This window comes from Furipterus horrens, unplaced genomic scaffold (genome assembly GCF_987537825.1).
Source record: "Furipterus horrens unplaced genomic scaffold, mFurHor1.1.pri manual_scaffold_3, whole genome shotgun sequence".
NCBI lineage: Eukaryota > Metazoa > Chordata > Mammalia > Chiroptera > Furipteridae > Furipterus > Furipterus horrens.
Window position 1 is genome coordinate 201,999,424 of NW_028327173.1, and position 22,149 is coordinate 202,021,572.

The window sequence follows — 22,149 nt, forward strand, 5'->3', positions numbered from 1 at the left end:
AGTTACATTTCTGCAAAACTGCAACAAGTGTGAGATTCTTCTCCTGCTCTCTCCTCTCCTTGGATGACAGTCTCGATATGCCATCCCCAAGTCAGGAGGATTTCTACTTGGAATCACAAGTGGGTTACCCAGGAATCCTAATAAGAAGACTTGGGGTAAGAAAAGTATCTTGTAACTTTTTTTCTTTCTAAATATGTTCTTTAACATGATTTCTGAATGACACATAATGCTAAATGGGTTTAGACATTTTATTTTGACTGTAAATTCCATCTCCTATATCACTGTTACTAAGCAGTGGTATTCTTAAATCAAAAGAGCCAGGAAAGAAAACCCAGGCCGGGGCCATGACCTTGTCCATGAAGCAGAATGCAAGGTCATGTGCAATGCACAGCAGCGGGAAAGCTTTGGTACAAGCATGGCAGAGAGCAGACCAATCTCACCGTGTGTTGCAAAGCTAGTGAACTATCTTGGGGTGTCATACCTAGAAGGATTCTGAGGCTCATCAGAAGAATGCAGGCCATTGGTATAGGAGGAGATGGTGATGGCACACATACCAACTATCTGCCATCCCTGAGCTAAGGAGTCAAGGACAGGTGAGTTCCAGTTCTCCTGGACGGCAACGGCGTATTCCATGACTCGAGTGCCAGGTATCCCAGACCTCAGCACAAAAAGGGAAGCATTCAGAATCACACAGGCCCAGGGCTGGGGAATGGTGCACAGATGGACTCGGGCAGTCCAAACTCTTCGGTAAGTAGGCAAAAGAGTTTCTGTCTTAACTGAGAGGTTGGTCCCACTCTGGGACAGGCAGCTGGAGAATCCAGGTCGGCAGAAGGGGATTTAAGCAACAGGATCCCAAAAGGTAGATACAGAGCTTGCCAGTCTCTCTGGTGCTATGCTTGGTGAGCGAGGGAGAGGGAAACTGACCATGGTAAGAGTGTCTGGGGAGGACGCCGGTGGATGCTTCGCAGACAGGAATGTGGTAAGCTCGCTCTGGGTCTCAGGCTAGCCAGAGCACGTCTGGGTACCAGAGCCCACTTAAGAGCTCAGGCCCTGAGTACAGCCCTACAGGCTGGTCAGACCCAAGGCGGGGCCTTTGGGCAGATGCCCAGCCTGAGGCCTGGGTTATAAGTGAGGACAAGGAGGGAAAAGTGTATGAACACCCTTGGGTCTCAATCACAGTTCAGGAGACTAGCGGTGGGAATGGGGAGGATGCTGCAGAGGAAGGAGAAAGATGGGGTCCAACACAAGAGTCCAGCAGCTGTGTTTAACCACCAGGAGCCGGTTCTGGGTTTGTACAATCCTAAGTCAGGTGGGTGGGAGAGGCCTAGAGGTGAGTGATGGGCAGAAGACGGGGGGGGGGGGGGGGGGGGGCTGGCATGAGGGGGAGATAAAGGTTGTTAGTGTTAGTGCCTGTCCTGTCTCTCCTGGCCAGGCAGAGGCGAGGGAAAGAGCAGGACCTAACAGGCACCACGCGGAGTCTGTAGCGCCCTTATTTACTATTTTGCCCTGATTTTCTGCCAGCATCAGGTTGCAGCCACAGAGGGCAGACAAGCTGCAAGTGACACACACTGCGGAACTCACGGCAGCTGATTAAAGGGTGTGCCCCGTGAGCCAACAAGCAACCCTGCCCCCTAAAGTGACAGTCATGAATTCAGTTTAGCACTCCCGTCCCAGTCAAAACAATAAAACCCTACTTACTGATGTTCAATGCATTTTGTTTTTCCAGTTTACTTGGCAAAACACTTTGCGATTATGACAGTCTTCCAAAGGCCACATGCCTAATGCAAGGCTTCCCACCAAAGCACTGTGAACTGGGGGGCCTGCTGCAGTTCCGTGTGGTAAAAATGTCGCATCAGCTTCTCTTGTACATTTTTGTAAACAGTTCCCTTTGTTTATATTGCAGATAATCAAGTGACATCTCAAGGATAACAACCCAGACCAAAGCAATTCATGTGAACAGGGGAAAGCTATCTAATTACGCAACGGGTCTATCAGGAGCATTTCTGGGCAGAGAGAATCCTTACATTTATGCGAGGCGTTTGGCAATAAAAAGGCATGGGTCCTACTCTCAGGACGTTTATACCGTTAAAGGAAGTGAGAAGGGACTAAACAGTGATTAACAGCACCAGCCTGGAAGTCGGCCTGCCTCAGTGTGAATCTTGGTTCCGTTACTCACCAGCTGGTGACCCCTCCGGGCTTTTTCCTCCTCTGTAAAATGAGAACGGACAGAGCCTAACCCGTGAGGACCCTGTAAGGATTCACTCGGCACCATGTCTGGTGCATACTACTTACTTAGTGTCAGTGGCCAGCGTTATTTTGGTTACCACTATTAGCTGCATTCACGTGGCAAGTGCTACAGGAGCTCTAGGAAGAAGAAAGAAATTCTTTGGGCTGCTGTGATCTAAGGAGTGGATACCACCTAGATATGTGGATGGGGAAGTCAGAGGAAGAGAAGAGAGGGCAGTGAACCTGGCAGAAGCAAAAATGCTACAAGAGAAACAAGACAAGATCAGTAGACAGGCAAGTGTGTCAGGAGTGTGGAGTAAAATAAAAGACAAAAATAAAAACTAAAAACATTGTGGCTTCCAAAGAAGAAGAAGAAGAAGAAGAAGAAGAAGAAGAAGAAGAAGAAGAAGAAGTGTGGAGTAGAGTTTTTGATTTGAAAAAATGCTGGGAAACACACTGGAAAGGCATGCCAGGTCTCTCTGGATGTAGGGATCTTGTACGCCAGGCTAAGGAACCTAGCTGTCATCTGGTAGGCAATGAAGAGCTATTGAAGTCAAGAAGTAACATTCAAAAGAAATGCTAAATTGCTCTCATTATCCAAAACTTAACTAGAAGGGTAGCCAGTGGTTTTCAAACTTTAATGTGCATGTGGATTACCCAGGGATCGTATTAAAGTAAACACATTGGACTCAGTACATTTGGAGCGAGGCCTGAGATGAGGCATTGCTAGTGAGCTCCCTCATGCTGATGCCGCTGGCCTTTGGGGCACTTTGAATGACAAGAATGCATCTATGCAAGGAAGGCTGATGAGGAGAACGGCTGAAAGGAGGTGAGGAGACAAGATGGACAGGCGTGAGGTAGTGCCGTCATGGGTCAGTATGTCATAGATAAAAACATAGTACTGGGCAGCTTCGGTTCTGATTTTAGGCTATTTGTTCGAAGAATAACCAAAACCTTCAAGTGAAACTCTTCATTCTGACCCTATTTTTTCCTTGACATCTGAAAACAATGTTAATTTAAATATCTCATATAAAATAGAAATTTCTTGTACTAAGTACCAGTTTTTCTTATTTTATAAATACAACACACAATATTATCAAGATTTTTTTTCACCCAGAAGTTACCTATCTACCACAAAAGAAAAACATAACAAATGGATTCCTTTTCCATACAGGAAAATGGCATGAATACATTCATGATGGGCGGCTACTAATAATGTCAAGGATGACTGAAAGGGTTAGCAACATTTGGTCCTAAGGAAGAAACCATGGCAGCAGTTGCTTAAGTGACAGTTGGATTAAAACAGCCTCCTGCTACTACAGCAGGAACGGCGTATCTGACCATATATGTAGATGAGAAATTGGGTACATTGGCCATAACACTTGTTATAGTGACATTTCAAAAACTAAACCCTTAGTTGGGTAGCTGTCAAACCCAGTAATTTCCTCTTCAGAGCAGGTTTTGTCACACTGGCAGACCACATCTGTATTCACACTGGGGTAGGTTCTGAATAATATCTGTGATATGCAGAGAAAATAAAGGAGACTTCCAGACCACTCTCTGTGATAGATAACCCCCTCAGTGCATTTCAGAGCTAGAAGAAGCCGGCCAGATCGTATACGGTGACATCTTCGTTTCTGACATGAGGGGAGTGCAGGCCAGAGAAGTGCAGTGTTTGGGGGAAGTCAGGCAAGTGGCAGAGCTGGGACTAGATCTCCAGTCTCCCGATTCCTGGGGCTTACTGCTCTACGTAACCTCAATATGGCGCCAGTGCGGCATTTGGAGAGTAAAACAAAAATACATAATGAAAAGCATGTTTACTACTTAAGCCCCTCATTTACATAAAATATAGCCATCTATTCAACACGCACAAGCTGTGCTGTGGGCAGCGTGAGGATGAATACCCTAGTTTGCTTGCTCATGTTAAGCTCACATTCTAAGACTGGAAATAATATGTGTACACCAAAAACTATGTATAAGTATAAACAAGGAAGATATTTATGATAGATTTGGAGTTTCAAGCAGAAGCTGGAGTCTATTTCCTTTTAGGGGGTTGGAAGGTGGTGGGTAGGGCATAGGGGGTAGGACCAGCTTTCAAGAAAAATATCTTAACATCTGTGCCTTGAAGGATGAGTAGAATTTGCATCTGAGTGGGTTTAACATCAGAGTTGCAATATCTGGGCACCCTGATATGAAAGAGATGAAATAATATATCCTTGATGGCATGAACTAAGTTAGCTTAACTGCAGAAATCAAAATAGCACATTCTGTTTGGAAATCTATGGAATAAAGTCATCATTCTACTTGTTTTCTGGTCCAGCTTCTGAGCTTTAATTCCTGCATGACCAGTTCTAAAGTGGATGTCGGTTAAAGGATTAAGCTCAAACGCAAGGATATAAATTTTGTCCACGGAACAACGTGCACTAAGAATCTTCTGAAAAACAAACTTTTTCTTAAAATGATTAGACTATATAATTATTTCCATAGCTGAAATTTTAGAGTCCAGTTTCATTCCGAGAGGAAGGAAATTCTGAGGTCATCTTGAAAAGCTTACACAAACCCACTCTCCCTTAAGTGATCACGTGCAAAAGGATAAACAAAAAAGGGAAACTCTGACAATAAAAATTTGAAACAAAACAGTTGAAATAAAATGAAGGCATTACCACTGCGAAGAAAATACACAAACTTGTAAGATAAAAATTGAAAACCCAGGAAGTCTACTTCTTTGGCCATTCCACTCACACACCGAGTATAGCTAGTGACTGCTAAATATGGTCACAAAGAACAAGGTAGGATTCCTAGTCTTTCTATACGCAGGAGCATATAGATACTTACAGATCAACATTCGTATTCACCAGAATAGGTCCTCACTATAACAACTGCAATTTTGTTGAGGTCACATGACTCCATTTGTAAGAGAATCATTCTGAGGCACAAAATGACGACCAGGAAATTCTCGCTAGATTGCCCGAGAAATGTGTAACATGTCAGCTACTGGCAGAAAGGAATTACGGGAAGTTAAAGAACACAGGAATACCACTGCAAAAGAGGTGCAAATGATTTGCCAAAGGAAATGCTACGCGAAATCACTTTCCTACGGGGCCCTGGACTCTGCACGACTATCTTTCCTTCGGCATAACAGAAGAGTCTGTTCGTTTTATCCAAGCTTTTGGCAGTCCTTCCCTCTATAATGATGCGATGTAAGGCATATATGAATCTTTCTGCCAAGAGAATATCCATGACTCTCTCTTAAAATTACCTGAGCCCCCAGCCCCATTGACACTCTGACACTCAAAATGTGTTAGTCAACAAGTCATGATGCTTTTACCATCAACCAATTTTAAATACTCCCAAAAGAAGAAGTACATGTTCCATGTTTTTCTGCCTTTCCCATGTACCACAAAGAATGGAATTCTGACACCAGAAATATCAGACATAACTTGAAATGCTTCCTGTCGTGCCTGGAGAGCATTTTGGTGCCTCAGTATTTCCATATCACATTAGTATCTGACAAGCTGCCTGCACACTCAGAGCCCTGCGTGCCGGGTCAGGCAGTGGGCTTTCTGCACATCCATGTTTTGGTTTATGGCTGGGAAGCTGAAGAAGAGTCCCAGAGCTTTTCGCCAGCCGGCGGGTGGTGGGAATGCGCGCATTGCAGCGCTCACAATGAGATGCAGAAGGCCCCCTCGGGGTGGAGAAGTAAACCTCGTGCAGAGAAACACGCCAGCCAGAAACACCACAGGGGGCCACTGGCAGGCAGAGCCAGGGATGGAATTTCAGCCAGCTTCCTGATGACAGCGGAGGCTGAATCACGGATGGAATATGTCCCCGAAATAAAGCAAAAAGAGGCCATCAAAGACGCATGCACATTTTAATGTCCTCTTTCTTAGCTTATAAGTAAATCAGCCCATAAAGAAAACTAAGTGAGAATTTTACTGTCACCTGGTATTTAGAGTGACAACAGACCGACACTTATTTATTAAGTATTACAACACATAAAGCAAAACGCTGGGTACAGTGGAAGGCGCGGATAAAGCTCATAAACTCAGAGAGCTTGTAGGAGTTCATGGCAATAGCCCTAAACACTACATTTTCATCAGGTGGGTGCGTGAAAAAAATACACAACTGTTAAGTACAACCAAAATTTACATAAAGTAGACAAGGACGTTCAATATAAAGAAAGAACAGCTTTCTTGAGCAGGACCTTGAAAAGAGGGGTCTAACTTGGACAGAGAGGGAGTAGAGAACGCACTGCCAGCAAGGGAAACAGACTCAAGTTTAAGTACACATCACACGTTCACAGGAGCAAGTATTCGGCCAGGGAAAACGCAGGAATTTGGGACTAACAATGAAATATGAGCTTTGGAAGGCGACCAGGTGTTGGACAGCCAGGTGAAATATTTTTAACTTTACCCGCTAGAGTCACTGAAGATTCTGAAATTTTTAAAAAAAGGTAGCATGACAAAGTTTTCAATAAGTTCTATTAATATTAAAAAGGAAAGTTTTTAAACCTTTTTGTACTAGAAACAGCCTATTATCTCACACTGATTCCATTGTATGAACAGTATTGTCAGTTCTTATACCTCTTGAACTCCTGCCATTTGTAGTGGGTAGAAAAAATTATTTTAGTTATGCAAACACAGTTATTTTAGAACACAAATATACAAATCATGATTATCGGCTCTAAGTGGAAACTGTGTTTTAAACACTGAAAGGAATCTCAAATTTTGAAATCCAAATATTAAACATTTTATATCTTAGAAATAACAAACTAGTACCAATTTTTACTTTTGTTTTTTACACAAGATATCATCTCATGGTTTAAGAAAGTAACGTGTTCCTCAAAACCATTTCTTCAGTAGAAAAGTTGCTTTCCTTAATTTATACTACAATCTCAAAAATCATTGTTTCTCCCAATAAAGCAAGCAGTACCTCCGTAAAACAAGAGTTCAGTGTAGAAATAGAAAAGCTCAGCGGAGATATAAAATAGCAAGATACAGCAAAATAACAAAAGGAAATGAAACATTAGCAAATACAACTCAAGAAAGAAACGTAAGAAAAAAATAAAACTGTAAGGGAGGGGCGGGGTATGCCATATTGAAGGCAGCACCAGGGAGAACAGACATTGCTGAAAATACAGCAAGAGACAGGGTGAGCAGAACAAGCAAATGAAACAGAAATTAACAAAAAATTTAAAAGGACTTCCAACATAAGCCTAATCAGTGTTCTCAAAGAGAAAGAAAGTGACACAAAACTGTTCATGTTCAACCCGTTATATACTTTTATTCCAGGACAATAGCCCAGGTAATCATTTTTGAAGATGAAAGACACTAGGGAAGATAGTTCTTATGATCCCTACTAGAGGATCAACCTCAGTTACACAGAAACGGTGGCACAAGGCCTGGAGGTGACCTTTGAATCCATTTAACTGCAAGTAACAATAAAACGAAAAAGATGATGATTGCCGAACAGAATGTGAATGTTATGAACCCTGACTGTATACACTGTAAAAGCATTGCGTTCATTCATTATAAAAATCACTAAAGGAGACATAACCAAAGTAGTTATGCAACAATGCGCAAACCTGAATAAAAACGTCTCTCATTTCGTCCTTGGAATGCCCTCCGATTTAATCAATGACACACCAGTGTTTCTATCAAGAATCATAAGATGGTTCTTTGATGCCTTATGCCCCAAGCCTGTCTTTCTGAATCGCTAGCTTTGGTTGGCTGGTTGGTTCTACTGTTGGGCTTTGTTGGCTTAGCTTGTAAAATGAAAGTCTGAAAGAGGCAGCTCTTGATCTGTAGGAGTTTCTTTGGGAAGGATCTGCAGTCTACGATTTGAAGATGATGAAAACTCCTTGAGTCATTAAAAGCGCAGATGACTGTGTTCTAACCAGAAGCCTCCCTCTTTAGTTGTCTGGTTTTAGTGATGTTCAGATGCCAGCTTTTTTCTGGGTAACTGCGGACACGGGTAATGAACTCCTTTTATGCTGGTCGATTAAGTCAAACGCCACCCAAGCTTCTCAAAAAGCGAGTGTCCGACCTTAGAAACATTACGTAATTTTGCATTACTGATTTCCTTTTTTCTTGAAAACTGCGCCATTAAAACAGAGATATGTGTGGAAGTTAGACATCTCTTTCTTTGACCTACTTTGATTCACATTTGGAAAAAATATTTTTTCTCTCCCTTTTTGGTTTCACAATTTCATTGAATACTTATCATGCATCATTTATTCTGGCTTAGAAATTATAGTGCTATAAAAAATTAACACAAAGGAGATTTGAGCAGGGCGTGTTTAATGAACTAAAATGCCTTGTTTGGTTGTATATTGCCGTGGTCTCTAAACTGCTTTGATCATATAATCCTGGAGAAGATAAGATGTATGGGCCTATGAATACATTTATTGATAGGTTATATGCACGTGTGCTACTATGTTACTATATTATGTACATTATAAAACATAATGTAGAAATTCTAAACTAAAGATGCTAATATTTAATTCATTAATAGCAAATGACTTTCTGCTGTCACTAGAAATTATTCACCATATTTATCAAGAACATGATTTAATGCACTTGATTATTTCTGAACATCTGAGTTTAATCCTTTGTGATCGAGCAATTTGTTTTAATACTTGACTTTAATGGCTGTCAGAGACATGTCATGAAGATATACAGATATGAACGGAAAAGGGACATCATGGCACCTCAGATTTTAATTCCATCCTCCGATAAGGAAAAGGTTTAGGGTTGTTGTTGTTTTTAATTATTACTCTGTTGTTATTGCTAACTGACATTCAGCAAGTAAATGTCCATTTTTCCTGATATTAGTTGCTCTTGAAAGCTTATGAGAGCTATCAAATTTTTATATTTTTAAAAACTGTGTTCTAAAACCACTGAAACTTTGTAAGGTTCTTTTTCACCAGATTAGGACATTCCATTTTCAACTTTATCAAACATTCCATTTTCAACTTATTAAACATGCAGGTGTGAAGGGTTTTAATAGGTGACACACACCTTTAAAAAAATCAAATTTCTAAATACCCATTTCCAAAAATGCTCTCCGGGATCGCGGGTTTCTTTGGAGAAGCAGGTACTTCCCCACTCTGTTAAAATATTGCTTCTACCTTGAAGGGCTGTATTTAAGTGTATTGTTCAAAATTTCCTATGAGGTAGGTCATGTCATTTCTATAAGATGACCTTCACACATAAAGGTGAGCAAATTTGGACACTTATCTTTTGGTAAAAAGAAAATGAAGTAACAATTCTTCGTTCTTTTTTTCAAACAACCCTGTGTGGTAGAAAAACTTTGACATTCATTACTGATCACAAAGTGTATACAAAGATGCTACGACAAAGAACTTCTTATTCTAGAATCATCTAAGCACTGTTGTCCTGTGGCGCTCTGTCTACATGTGCCTTTACCTGTTTGCTGTCCTTCAATAGTTTGTTCGATGACTTGCTTGTGAATGATGGAGCAAACAAATTTCATATATGTCACTGTTAATAACAGCGAGTGCAAATCCTTATTTCAAATAACCTACTTGATAATTTCTAATGGCTGACTTCTGGTCATATTTCATGAAATTACTTTTATCCCAAATGGGAACACCTGCCAGATGTCCCCCAATATCCATTCTCTCCTTCCTCTTCAGTATCAGAAACTTAGAGGGCATGTGACCGCCCACAGCAAAGACAACATGTCCCACATGGCCTCAGTTTTGGTCATGGGGACGTAAGCAGAGATAACGGATGGCCTGAAAAGGAGAGGCGTATCTTCTGTTCCCTTTCCTCTTATTGCTACTTTGCTGGAATTCAAATGTGATAGATGCCATGTGAGCAATCCTTGAAGTAGGAGGGAGATGTCAGGCACTAAGGCAGCCAGAACAACAAGAGAGAAGGAACTTGGGTCCTTTGTAACGATGTTCCCATTAAATCAGCCCTGGCCTGCCTGCGTCTCCATGAGAGAGAAGCACGCTGTTCTTTCTGAGCTGCGTTATTTTAGGTTTTCTGGCTCTCGCTGCGGTGCTGCGCCCTAACTCATGCACCTGCTAACAGAGAAGGGGCAGCTCCACCATTTTCTCACGTCCGCACATCACCTTCAATCTGCAGCTTCCTAACAGAGATGGCTTCTAAACCACTTGCCCATTTTGTCAGAATTAATGCAAAAAGAGTACATAATATACGCCTCAAATCTGCTTTATCAGGTATGCATGCACTGCAAGGAGGGGTCACCATTAAGCAACGCCAACTCTCTCTCCAGACAACTCAAGCCGGTGTCTGATGAAATACTGACCATGGAAGAACCCCAGCATCCACGTTAAATATGAAAGCTTCACTGTTTTTGATCTCTACATAAATATACAAAGAAGTTTTATTTTCTTCCTGTCCCTCTCCCACCCCTAAAAAATGTCCTTATGCACCTCCCTGGTGGGCATGCACCCAGTATTGAGAGTTTCAGTGCATTAATAGCTAACTATAAATCATTTCTCTCCTGGATCATGATAATATACTGTGAGAAGAAAATGTTCCTTAGTGAAAACTCAGCCTAAAGAGGTGTTCTCCATAAAACTGAAAACTTGTTAAAGCAAATGGTAAATCAAGTGTGGGGGAGGGTTGTATGTGAAGATTTTTGTGACTTACCTGAAAACTTCAAGAATAATCCTTTCCGGTAATTTGGGGGCCACCTGCTTGAATGCTTTTTGGAAATCTTCCAAAGTTAAATACCCATGATCTATTTGAAAATAAAATATAAAACATTCATTTACCTCTATGAACCTTATGAACTGGTATTTCAGCCATAAAACTTGCATCATACTTTAATTTTTTAAATTTATTTTATTTATTTACTTATTTATTTAGAGAGAGAGGGGAAGGGAGAAAGGGAGGGAGGAAAACATCAATGTGAGAGGGAAACATTGATCGGGTTGCCTCTCGCATGTGCCCTAACTGGGACCAACTCTACAAACCAGGCATGTGCCCTGACTGGGAATTAAACTGGTGACCCTTTACTCTGCAGGACAATGCCCAACCAACTGAGCCACACTGGTCAGGGCTTGCATGATATTTTAATACGCTTTTAATAGAAGAGCAGTAATTTATAGTTGATTTTACAGGTAAGATAATCTGAGATGGTCTCCCTGGAAGAACTTAAGAATCCAGTAATACTGTCCTTCAGTGCAGTCACAGGTGATCTGGAAGGTCACTTCCATTCGCTGATTCTCTGAGTCCCAGGAGAAGGACTATAGACACATGCACTGTAGTAACAGCATCAGGCTTCAAGTGTCTGTAAACGGCCCAAACAATTTATTCTTCAAGATCCACTTTTTTTCTTGCTTCGTGTTGGAACTATAATATAATCATATTGAAAGGGAAACCATAATAGCAGCCAAGATGCTGAGCCTGGACTCCGTAGGTATTTTCACCCTGTGTGAGATCTGTGGGCCATAGGGGGTCTGAAGTCACTCCTTGTCAGCCACAACTGGTGTGGCAAGAGAATTCCTCCAGGAATTCGTGGGTCAAAGCAGGAGTCGAAGGAGAGGCCACCGTCTCCCACACCGCCACAGGAAGCTCGTAACCTGTACCCCGCAGAGCCAGCCCTTTTGTTGTCCTGATTATAATCATAAGTGCAATTATATGACTGTCAACATTATTTCATCTGTGGTAAATGTCAAGAATTGAAAATCATGATGGAGAAAAAACTTATACTAACATCTAAGGTAACAGCTAATGAGAACAGTAAAATAAACTTTCAGTATTTTATTTGATGTATTGAGTATATGTTCCCATTCACAGTTCCTTAAGAGACTTTTTAAAAAATTTTTTTGTTAATTTATTTTTAGAGAGAGGGGAAGGGAGGGAGAAAGAGAGGGAGAGAAACATCGACGTGAGAGAGAAACATCGATCAGCTGCCTCTCACAACACCCCCAACTGGGGACCTGGCCTGCAACCCAGGCATGCGCCCGGACTGGGAATTGAACGGGCGACCTTTCTGTTTGTGGGACAATGCCTAATCACTGAACCACACCAGTCAGAGTCTTAACAGTAATTTTTAATATCAAAACACTTTAAAGAGACTTACAGTGCCTGTCAAAAGCTGTGAAGATGTGTCTTACTTCATTCCGATATAGCTGAGCTTCCTTCTTTTTCCTTACAATATTTAAAAACTCTTCAAGTGATATACCTAAAAGTAGGGAAAAAAATTTTCCAAAAATGACTGCCTTCCTCTTTAAGAAAACACAAAACATAAATCAGAAACAATGCATAACCCAAATTTCATCTTAATTTTGATGAACAGTATTTATTTCTAAAGATCTAGAAAGTCAAAAAGACATTTTGCTAAATGCTAAGTAGGTCCAACACTAGCAGTTTTAGTTCACTAGGTTTTCCAGGGGATAAAGGAATGCTGACCTCAAAAAAGCATAACACACTTGCCTACAACAGATCTAACAGATGGGCCCCCAACTCTATATTAAACAAGGTCTCATAATTTTTCTTTCCTTCTGCTGCTTTGATCCCTTTTTTCCTAGCCAGATGTCATTACCGTAGGTTTTTCTTCCAACTGGGAGATCGGGGCAAAGAAGTTTCTCAAAAGTCAATACCAATTGCACACCACAGATAAAAGTGGAGGGAATATTCCGTAAACAATAGGGCTGGCACGGTCCCCAGCCCTGGGTACAGCGATGACTGTTCTGCAGCCTCGGGCTCTGCTTCCCGGGATTCTCATAATAAAAGAGCCCAGCGTGATCATATGAGATTGGGTACTGTGCTTACAAAGTCTATTAAAATGATTTATAATGTGATCTTTCTAATAGGTTTAAAGAGTGGAGCCAAGAATTTAAACATTTTAGTGACCTGAGCTCTAAATATGTAAAAAAAAGCAGTTCATTTTTATACCTCAGGATTTCCATTAAAAAAGAAAAAAGTATCACTGTCTTAAAAATAGCCCCAAATCACACCACGATTTCTGAAAACGTGTACCCCGTTCCTTTGGATGAGGTGATACAGAGCAGCATTCCCTTTCTAAAATAGTTCCAATGGTGAAAAAAACATAGAAAATAATTTCCTCAAATTTCCTATGTTTTTCTTACTTGCAGTTAAAAGATTTAGAAACTAAAAATGTCTATCTATCTTCATGCGTTGAAATGAGCCTTTCACAGCTCTTCAGGCCCCACTGTGTGCAGGCAGGTGCCAAGCCCCGGAAACAGGGGAAAAGAGGACACGCGCGCGCACGTGCGCGCACACACACACACACACACACACACACACATATATGATTCCCGTCCCAAGGGAGTTACCGTGGGGACAGCAGCGGTCGCACAGGTTCAGGGGCAAACATACACATGACTATATGGTGGCATGTGCAATGAGGGGAAATACGGGAGGTCATAAGCGAGTCACCGGCATCCGAGGGGACTCTGGTGAAAGAGGGATCTCTTAGAGCAGGTAATAGTTAAGCTAAGGCCCAAATGATGAGAAGATACCAACTGGCTAAAGGAGGGCAAGAGGAGCACTCCATCCAGGCAGCAGGAACAGCAGGTGCCAAGGTCATGGGTGAGAGGGGGGAGTCGGAAAAGGCCACTGTGGTCAGGATGTAGTGAGCGCGACGACAACGTGAGACGGGGTCCGTGACGTGGGCAGGCCCTTGGGGACCACAGGAAATTGTCCAGTTTTTATGTAAGTTGCAATAGGAAGTCAATTAAAAGAAAGAAGAAGAAGAAGAAGAAGAGGTCTGAATTAGGAAGTGACATGAACTGATTGAGACTTTTTAAAGATCTTTCTGGCTGTTACCTTGAAAAAGGAGCGGGAGAAAGCAACCGTAAAAAGGGAGGCCCATCAGGGACCTACTGGCAAGAGCTGTGGTTGCTAGGGTGCTGGCAGCGGGAGCAGAGGACGGGAAGGTTTCCACGCAAGTTTTGCAACAGTTGAAGGGTCAGAGGAGGCAGGTGTCAAGAAAACCCCCCTGGGCTCTGGCTTAAATACTCATTGGTTTGAGGAGTCATTTAAAGAGATGAGAAAGACTCGGGGAAGAGCAGGACTGGAGGTGGAGATGAGAGCTGTGACTTGGACTTAAGTGTTCGATGCTTTGGAGACAATCAAGAGCGAAAAGTCAAGTGGGCAGCTGGGTACACTCCAGGCAACAAGGCGCGGCCCCCGGCGCCTGCCCGAGTGCTTGGGTGCGCTCAGTAAATGCGTGCTGTATGGGACGAGCTCAGGAAGCACTTTTCCTCGTAGAAGTGAGGGTTTCACTCTCATCCATTCACCCTTGTGAGCAGAGGACACATTTAAAACTGCTAGCCGAGAGTAAAGTTGGAGTTATCGTGCCCTATTCCCACGGGATCAAATCCATACTTTAGTTTCATGAACATCAAAAGCTAATAAAGTAGCCTCTAGATTAGTTGAAATTCTTGAATAATGTATTCACTGACTGTGCCATATCTTATGAGGCCCTTCACAATCTAGCCCCAGCCTATGTAGCCAGCTTTCCTAGTAAACTGCCCAATGTTTCCCCAAGACAGTCTGCTCTTTCACACCTCCATACTTGTGTGTGTGTGCGACACGCGGTCTGGAATGTGCATTCTCCTTTTTCTCCTGGTCAATATTTTTTAAAATTCTCACCGGAGGATATGTTTTTATTTATTTGAGAAAGAGAAGAAGAGGGGAAAAAAGAGGGGAAAAAAATCAATGTGAGAAAGAAATATTGATCAGTTGCCTCCTGTACATGCCCCAACTGGGGATCGAACCCACAGCCTACTGGTGTACAAGCTGACTCTCCAAACAACTGAGCCACCTGGCCAGGGCTTTCCTAGTGAATCTTTATTAGGTTGGCCAAAAAGTCTGTTTAGTTTTTCCATAAAATGAAAGACACATCTTTCATTTTCACCAGTAACTTCATTGATTTGGATATTTTGAGTATGTTGGCTGGCTCCCACTATTGGTTTCTAGTGGGTAGAGGCCAGAGCTGCTGCTAAACATCTTCTAATGCATAAGACGGCCCTGCAGCAAAGAATTATTTGGCCAAAAAGTCAACAGTACCAAGAAACTGTGCAAACCACTTTTGATACGTTCAACTGATCAGTCACAGCACCTTCTCCGTATGCTGCACAAATATTTTTTGTGTTTCAGTTGTGTTTTTACCTTTCCTGAAATAAAAGCATAATATACCAAAAATGTTGCAGATTTTCTTCCATCTTCAATATTATAGTGGCTGCACAAAAATTCAGCAGTTTTGATAAGTTTTTTTTTAATGCACACTGACATGACAGCTGTCGCAATACAATCTAACAGAATTGTTTTGAATGAAGTTAAAGACAACTAAGTACTACTAGATCCATCTTACGGAAAAAAAACTAAACGAACTTTTGGCCAACCCAATACACCTCCCTCCAGATGCCTGATCTTCTCTTCGAAAGCTACTCTGATTTCTTTCACCTGAGTCCCTTTTCTGTGACTCTGTTCATAACACAGTCATAGACTCTGTTGGGTCCAATGGTGATTATTTGGCCACACATTTGCCTGAGACACGCTAAGGGGAAGCACTGTTTGTTGTTCAAGCAAACCACCAGAACAGGAACAGAATCATAGGTGAGGGGATCATTTGGAGGGTTACCAGTTGGGAGGGGGAAGGGAGAGAAAAGGGGAAAAGGTTCGGGGATCAAGAAGCATAATTGGTAGGAACAAAACAGACAGGGGGATGTTAAAAATAGTATAGGAAGTGGAGAAGCCAGAGAACTTACATGCACTACCCATAGACATGAACTAAGGGGAGAAAAATTGTTGGAGGGGAGGTGCGTACTGGGTAAAGAGGAGCAAAGGGAAAAAAGGGGGACAACTGTAACAACAAAATCAATAAAATATACTTTAAAAAAAGAATTTAAAAGTTTTTTTATCCCCAGTGCTTAGCATGACCCCTTGCACATATGAAGGCACTCATTAATGTTTGTTGAATAAGTAAATAAAATACTAGGAAGATATTATCTCTAGTTATCAACAAAAAGCATTAAAATCTGTTTAAAATGATCTTACAACTTTGTAAACAAATGCAAAAAATTAAGTCGCTTTTTTTTTACATAGCCAGCAAAATAAACAATCATTTCAGAGACCCTAATTTCTAAATGCATATGATATAGTAAAAACAAGCAAGCAAACAAACTTCAGAGGGAAAGGAAATTCATGCATTATATTTGCTCTTAACATCGCATCTGATTTAGGGAAATGATGACCAAAAAAGCACAATTTCCTGATTCAATGTGTGATTCACAAGGAAAAGAAAAAGTGAGAGTGGTGATATCTTTAAATCACATATTCAGAAAACTCATTGGTATTTGGAGCTATAAAGTAGCCAGGTCTTTATTTCATAACCTTGTGGGAGATAAAGATGTTCTTTTACTTTTCCTAGGTGAAAATGTAAATTGCAACTGTACATTTATCACCACATAAACAGAGAAACAATTATGTGTAATCAAGTTCTTTGACATTATTTTCCCACAGGACCAGACACCTTATTTTTTGGAGTCAATATTCTAAAAATCATCAAGTAATATTAAACCATGTAAACACATCGCCACTGCCCCCCTACCCCACGTGTCCTTAACCTGTTTTAATCTTCCATGGCAACAACATATCCAAATGCAAGCCCCTTCTCTAAAAAGGACAGAGAACTCTGCATTCAGCGTGGCTCTCACGCTGTAGTAGTAAGGTCACTGTCAAAGCCACTGCATCACAGCTTGCTAGTCCTGCAGCTCTAAAATGCAAGCTCACAAATGTAAGTTTTATGGATCTTGCTGCTCTTTAAATGGCCTAGAAATAGAGGTCCTTCTACTAGCTCCACCTGCTGTTATAATATTCAAACCTAAAATGCCCACTTCACAAAGACTTTTCAGTAATTCTAGTACCATCAGATTTCAAACACAGTAAGACCTGCATTACCTGTGCCTGCCCCTAGAGGGAAAGAAAATGTTCAAAGCAGTCTCATTTCCAATGCCACATTGGGTCTTCCAAGTACCCCATTCACCAATCAGTTACCTAAACACACTGGATGATTGATTGAGGTGACAACAATGTCCAGAACCACACAGACCAGTGCATTTATCTGAATTTATTATTAATCTGTCTGCAGAAGGTATTCAGAAATCGCCTGGGCAGTGGAGTCCATCAGTAGTTGGCAGACTTTTTCTCTTTCTTTTAGCTGTAGGAAAGCTTAATGTATAGAGGGAATGAAGACAGAGCTGTTCAGTACGGAGCGAGGTGGGCTTCTCACCAATCCCTGGCCAGCAGTGCTCCCGGAAGTACCCCCAGAGGACCCAGGACTGAGGATCACGCCTTGAAGGCCACGGGGGCCAATGATCTTTACAAATCCTTCTCGATTCTGCTAGTCTCTGCACTTCCCATACCAATGAAAACCTTTCTTTCCATTTTATAAACCTATAAACCACTCTTGGCAAAATGGACACTTTTCTTGTTCTTTAATGAATATACTCATATATAATTTATCTTCCAAACTACTTAATGCATATGATATAGATATGTCATAGGAAGAGACAGACTAGGAAATGTTATCTTTTCTACTTTTTTTTGTTGTTTTTAAGCAGTTTCCTAGGAGGGTAATCATCTTTCACTACAGGGTAGGTATATTCAAAAAGTCCAATAAAACTATATAAATATTTTCCTTGAAAGTTTCATTACATATATATTTTCTGCAGTTCACAGGTCTAGCTTCAGGGCCCATGCACACACAGAAATCCTCTTGAAAATGAAGCACTGGTCTAGCTTTGGCTCTCACAGTGAGCTTAAATTAGAAACTGCAATAAACCTGGGGAGAGTAAAAGAGAAAAGAATAAAAATGCCAGCGTATTTAGACTGTAAGTCTGGCCCTAGATTTAGCAGAAAGGGGAGGGTTCATGTTCATTATGCCACATAGTAATTTCTCTAGAAATTGAAGAATGCCTGAAAACGAGGGTTTAAAGGGCTCAAGTGGCCTTTTATAAGGTATAATGCAAGCCTTCTCTAGTCTGAGAAACAGAATTCAGATTTTGACTTCTGAAGGCCATGAGGGGGAACAAAAGGATAAAGTGTGTTCACATAAAAATATAGTAAGGCCAGAAGGTGAAAGTGGCATCCGTGACATGGACGTGTCACAGTCAGATGGGCAGGTACTACAATTTTCTTTCGGCTTCTTGCACAAAAGTAAGGGAATAAAGAGAAAAGAATCGTCCTTAATGGAAGAAATCAAGTTTACCTATATCACTGGGAGGAAATTGAAAAGAAAGAGTGAAACAGGTTAGAGTAGAATAGAGAAATCTGAACCAATAAAACCTTAATTTCTATCAAATATTGAATCCTTCCAAGTCCCCTCGGTGGTAACAGCACAAAGTCCTGATACCTTATTCTGGCATTTAAAGCTTCATGATTCCTTCTGGGCAAAGTGGTCTTTATTCCCCCTCCCAACTCCCACCTTCTCTCAGGCCCGCTTACTCTGCTGAACACAATTCACATACAGGTGCGCACTAGACCCCTTGCTGGTGCAGGAGGTAAAAGTATTCCAAGGAGGCTGGATTCTAATGTTTCCAGTAGGACGCATTATTAACAGTATGACAGCTGACAGCTTTAGATATGCAAGCCTGTAGGGGGGCAGGGAAGAGGGGATATTGTAAAATTAGGGGAAGGGACCTGGGAGAAGAAATGTCAGCCATAAGACTGGACAGCGTAGAGGAAGAGGGTCTGTGAGAAACTCCACAGGGTGGTATGCAGAAAGGACTCCCCCCACCCCACCCCCGACGGACAAAGTGCTAACCTGGCCTTTTCCACTGCTAGCTGCGGAGAGTGAGTGGTAAAGCCACGTCCCTGTATCATACAAAACGTCACAGCAAAGTCTACATGACATGCAACGTTTTTATGGGAGTGGAGTGTGGAGGGTAAGTCTAAATTCATGCTGAGTTTCACACCCACTCCGTCATGGGCAGGTACAGAGAGCACGCGCCAGGAGCCGAGGACAGGCTCGCCGCTGGGATCTGCGCGGCACTCATTCATTCACCACGTTCCCTTCTCCCCTTCCCCACCTTTTCCAATCCCACTCATCCTCCCGCACCTGGCTCTGGCCCACACCTGTGCAGGGAGGGAGTGCTGACTTCCTCCACACTCTTAAGAGGTTTTCTTGTCTATCGTATGCATGTGACATCTAGCGATAATAGAAGTGACAATATTTATTTCATAACCCCTACCCCATATTTTATATATTTTTTAAATGTCTTTAGGTGTCTCCTTTTTTTTTCTTTCCTATCCCTACAATGTACCAAACATCCTCTAAGCGGATGAATAAATAAACCAATTTAGGGGTAAATACATGGGTGATACCACAAAATGGTCCTAGGATTATGATTTCAAGAAAAGGTAACCTTAATGTGTATGCAGGTTCCTGATTATAGAAAGGAAGTCAATTGAAATTTGTAGTCAAACAAAACCTAGTTATACTGGAAACATCATGGCCTTGGGTGTTCATATAGAACTTAAGAGACTAGAAAATGGAAATTTAAATTTAGGCCAAGAACATATTTAATAGTAAATGATCTGGTTCAAAACAAATCAGACAAGATAGTAATAAATAAAAGCACACAAGCCAACCGGCCGGTAACCTCAACATTCACAAATTACTCTTCAATGGAACTGACACTGGATAGCGTGACTGAGTCAAACAGTCCATAATCACCTTTATGATAAAACAACCTCTTTGATATCCCCATCATTCAAAGCTAAAGGTTAAAAGTTCCTAGAAAGCTTTTTTCTTTTTTTAAGCATGAAAGTAAAATATGTTCACTGTTCTAAAAGGGGAATAATGTAAGGAAATAGAAAGGGGAAAAAACTCAATCTACCCCGTTAAAACAAAATTCTGATGTACTTTGCTCTGGCTTTTTCCTTAAGGCATATCTTACATGGCTCTGGGATCACACACAGCTGTGGGAGGGCTCAGTGGGGCAACGTTCATGCAGTTCTCAGCTGCTGTTATTTGGACAAAATGTTCTACAACTGATCCCACAATGAAGTCAACTCACCTGAGATCATACATAGTTCTGTATGAAGTCAAATTCAAGAATCAGGGAACTCACAAAGGAGAGGACGTTTTGGAAATTTTATGAACATGTGTTTAGCTGTAAGTCAAATCTGTCTTAAACATCAGAAAAAAAAAAAAGAAAAGAAAAGAAAACATAGGAGAAGAAACTAACAATAGATACTTGGAGCATCCTTTGACCACAAATCAGTCCTCATTTGCTCTCACTCTGGGATGAAGGTAGGAAAACGTTCTGCTAGAATTTAGTCTTCACTGGATATCAAATTACCCACACAGGAGAGAAACCACCTAAATGGCAATGCATGTGATAAACCCTTTTTATGAAGTCATATCTTACTACATGTGAAATAATTCACATTGGGGGAAAACGTACGATGTTGAATGTGAGCAAAAGTTCTGCTGGAACTCAACCTTTACTCCACACCGAGAACTCACTCTACCTCTAAAGAACATGGGAAATTTTTCTTTCAGAATAACACCTCCCCTGAAAAACTGGTTAAGAAAAAGAAAAATATTCTGTGTGAAGTCAAATCCTTCATTCAAAATCAGAGATTATACATAAGGGAGGAAATCTATGAGAATAATGGATGTGAGTGTGCCTTCAGCAATAGTCACACTAGCTACATCAGAAGTCACATAATGGAGAAGTATTACATCAATATAATGAGTGCTATATAATATAACGACTTTCATCTGAACAGAATCACTCACTGGCTGTTCGGGTCTCCTAAAGAAGAAAAATCTTAGCAATACAAAAAATGTGGGAAATGTCCAGAAGACAGAAATTTTTGTAAATGAGAATATTCACATTGAACACCCCCCCCACAAAAAAAAAGTACAAAGGCTTCACCAAGAAGTTACAACCAATTGAACATCAAAAAAACAATGTTTGGCCCTGGCCTGTGTGGCTCAGTTGGTTGAAGCATCTACCTGTAACTGAAAAGTCACAGGTTCAATTCCTGGTCAGGGCACATACCTAGACTGCCAGTTTGGTCCCCAGTCAGGGCCTATGCCAGAGGCAACTGATCAATGTTTCTTTCTCTCTCTCTCTCTCCCTCTCCCTCTCTCCCCTCCTTCCTTTCCACCCTCTCCTGAATGAGAATAAACCTTAAAAAAAAAAGAAAGAAAGAAAGAAAGAAAGAAAGAAAGAAAGAAAGAAAGAAAGAAAGAATGTTTGAATAACCTGGGAAAATTCCATCATGCTCAAGAGTATATAAGAAAACATGTTCTCCTATCAATAACATTGTTCTAAAAGTCATGTTTCCTATGTGACACCAACCTTGTATACACAAAAAATCCAGTAAATTCTATTGTAAATCTAACATTTGTAAATTAAAAAAATTTACACCAAAGTAATTAAGTATGGTAACAAATTATAAATCATTAGAAGCATAAACGTTCACAATTCCATACTGATAAGGTAGATAGGTAGGTAGGTAGGTAGGTACATAGGTAGATAGATCAGGAAGAAGGGAGATTTCTTGTTTATGGTAAAATGCCTAAAACTAAAAGAAACACTGGGATTAAAAAAATCTTTATTTTGCAACCATTATGGCAAAAACGGGGTCCAACAAGAATCATAAATGGATGTCAAATCTAGAAGGAAATTTGAGAAGCAGACTATTTACAATATCTTTCTTAAACATGCCTCTCCTTATTAGTTGCAAGGGTGAAAATATAAAAAGAAATAACACAATGGAGAAATTGGACAGCATCTTGACCAGTGATACAAATTAATAGCACCTATGAGAGACAGACATGTTGTGCCTCCAGATGTGGCACCCAGAACGGGACGTATTTCTTACACAGGGTTCTGGCTGAGAATGCTAAACTTCAACCTAATTACAGAGACACATC

The 22,149-nt window shown here is 41.1% G+C and overlaps 1 protein-coding gene across 3 annotated transcripts in view; it reads right to left on the reverse strand.

Moving 5' to 3' along the window:
* EFCAB11 (EF-hand calcium binding domain 11) overlaps window positions 1-22,149 on the reverse strand; it is a 129,512-nt gene that overhangs the window by 101,597 nt on the left and 5,766 nt on the right. For 2 of the 3 annotated variants that reach the window (XM_090272114.1, XM_090272115.1), the window contains exons 4-5: window positions 12,310-12,411; window positions 10,872-10,962 (exon numbers count right to left, since the gene is read on the reverse strand). In XM_090272114.1, the coding sequence (XP_090128240.1) occupies window positions 10,872-10,962; window positions 12,310-12,411 (193 nt within the window). Of the gene's footprint in view, window positions 1-7,536; window positions 8,323-10,871; window positions 10,963-12,309; window positions 12,412-22,149 lie in introns of those variants that run through there. The other variant, XM_090272113.1, reaches the window with a different exon arrangement.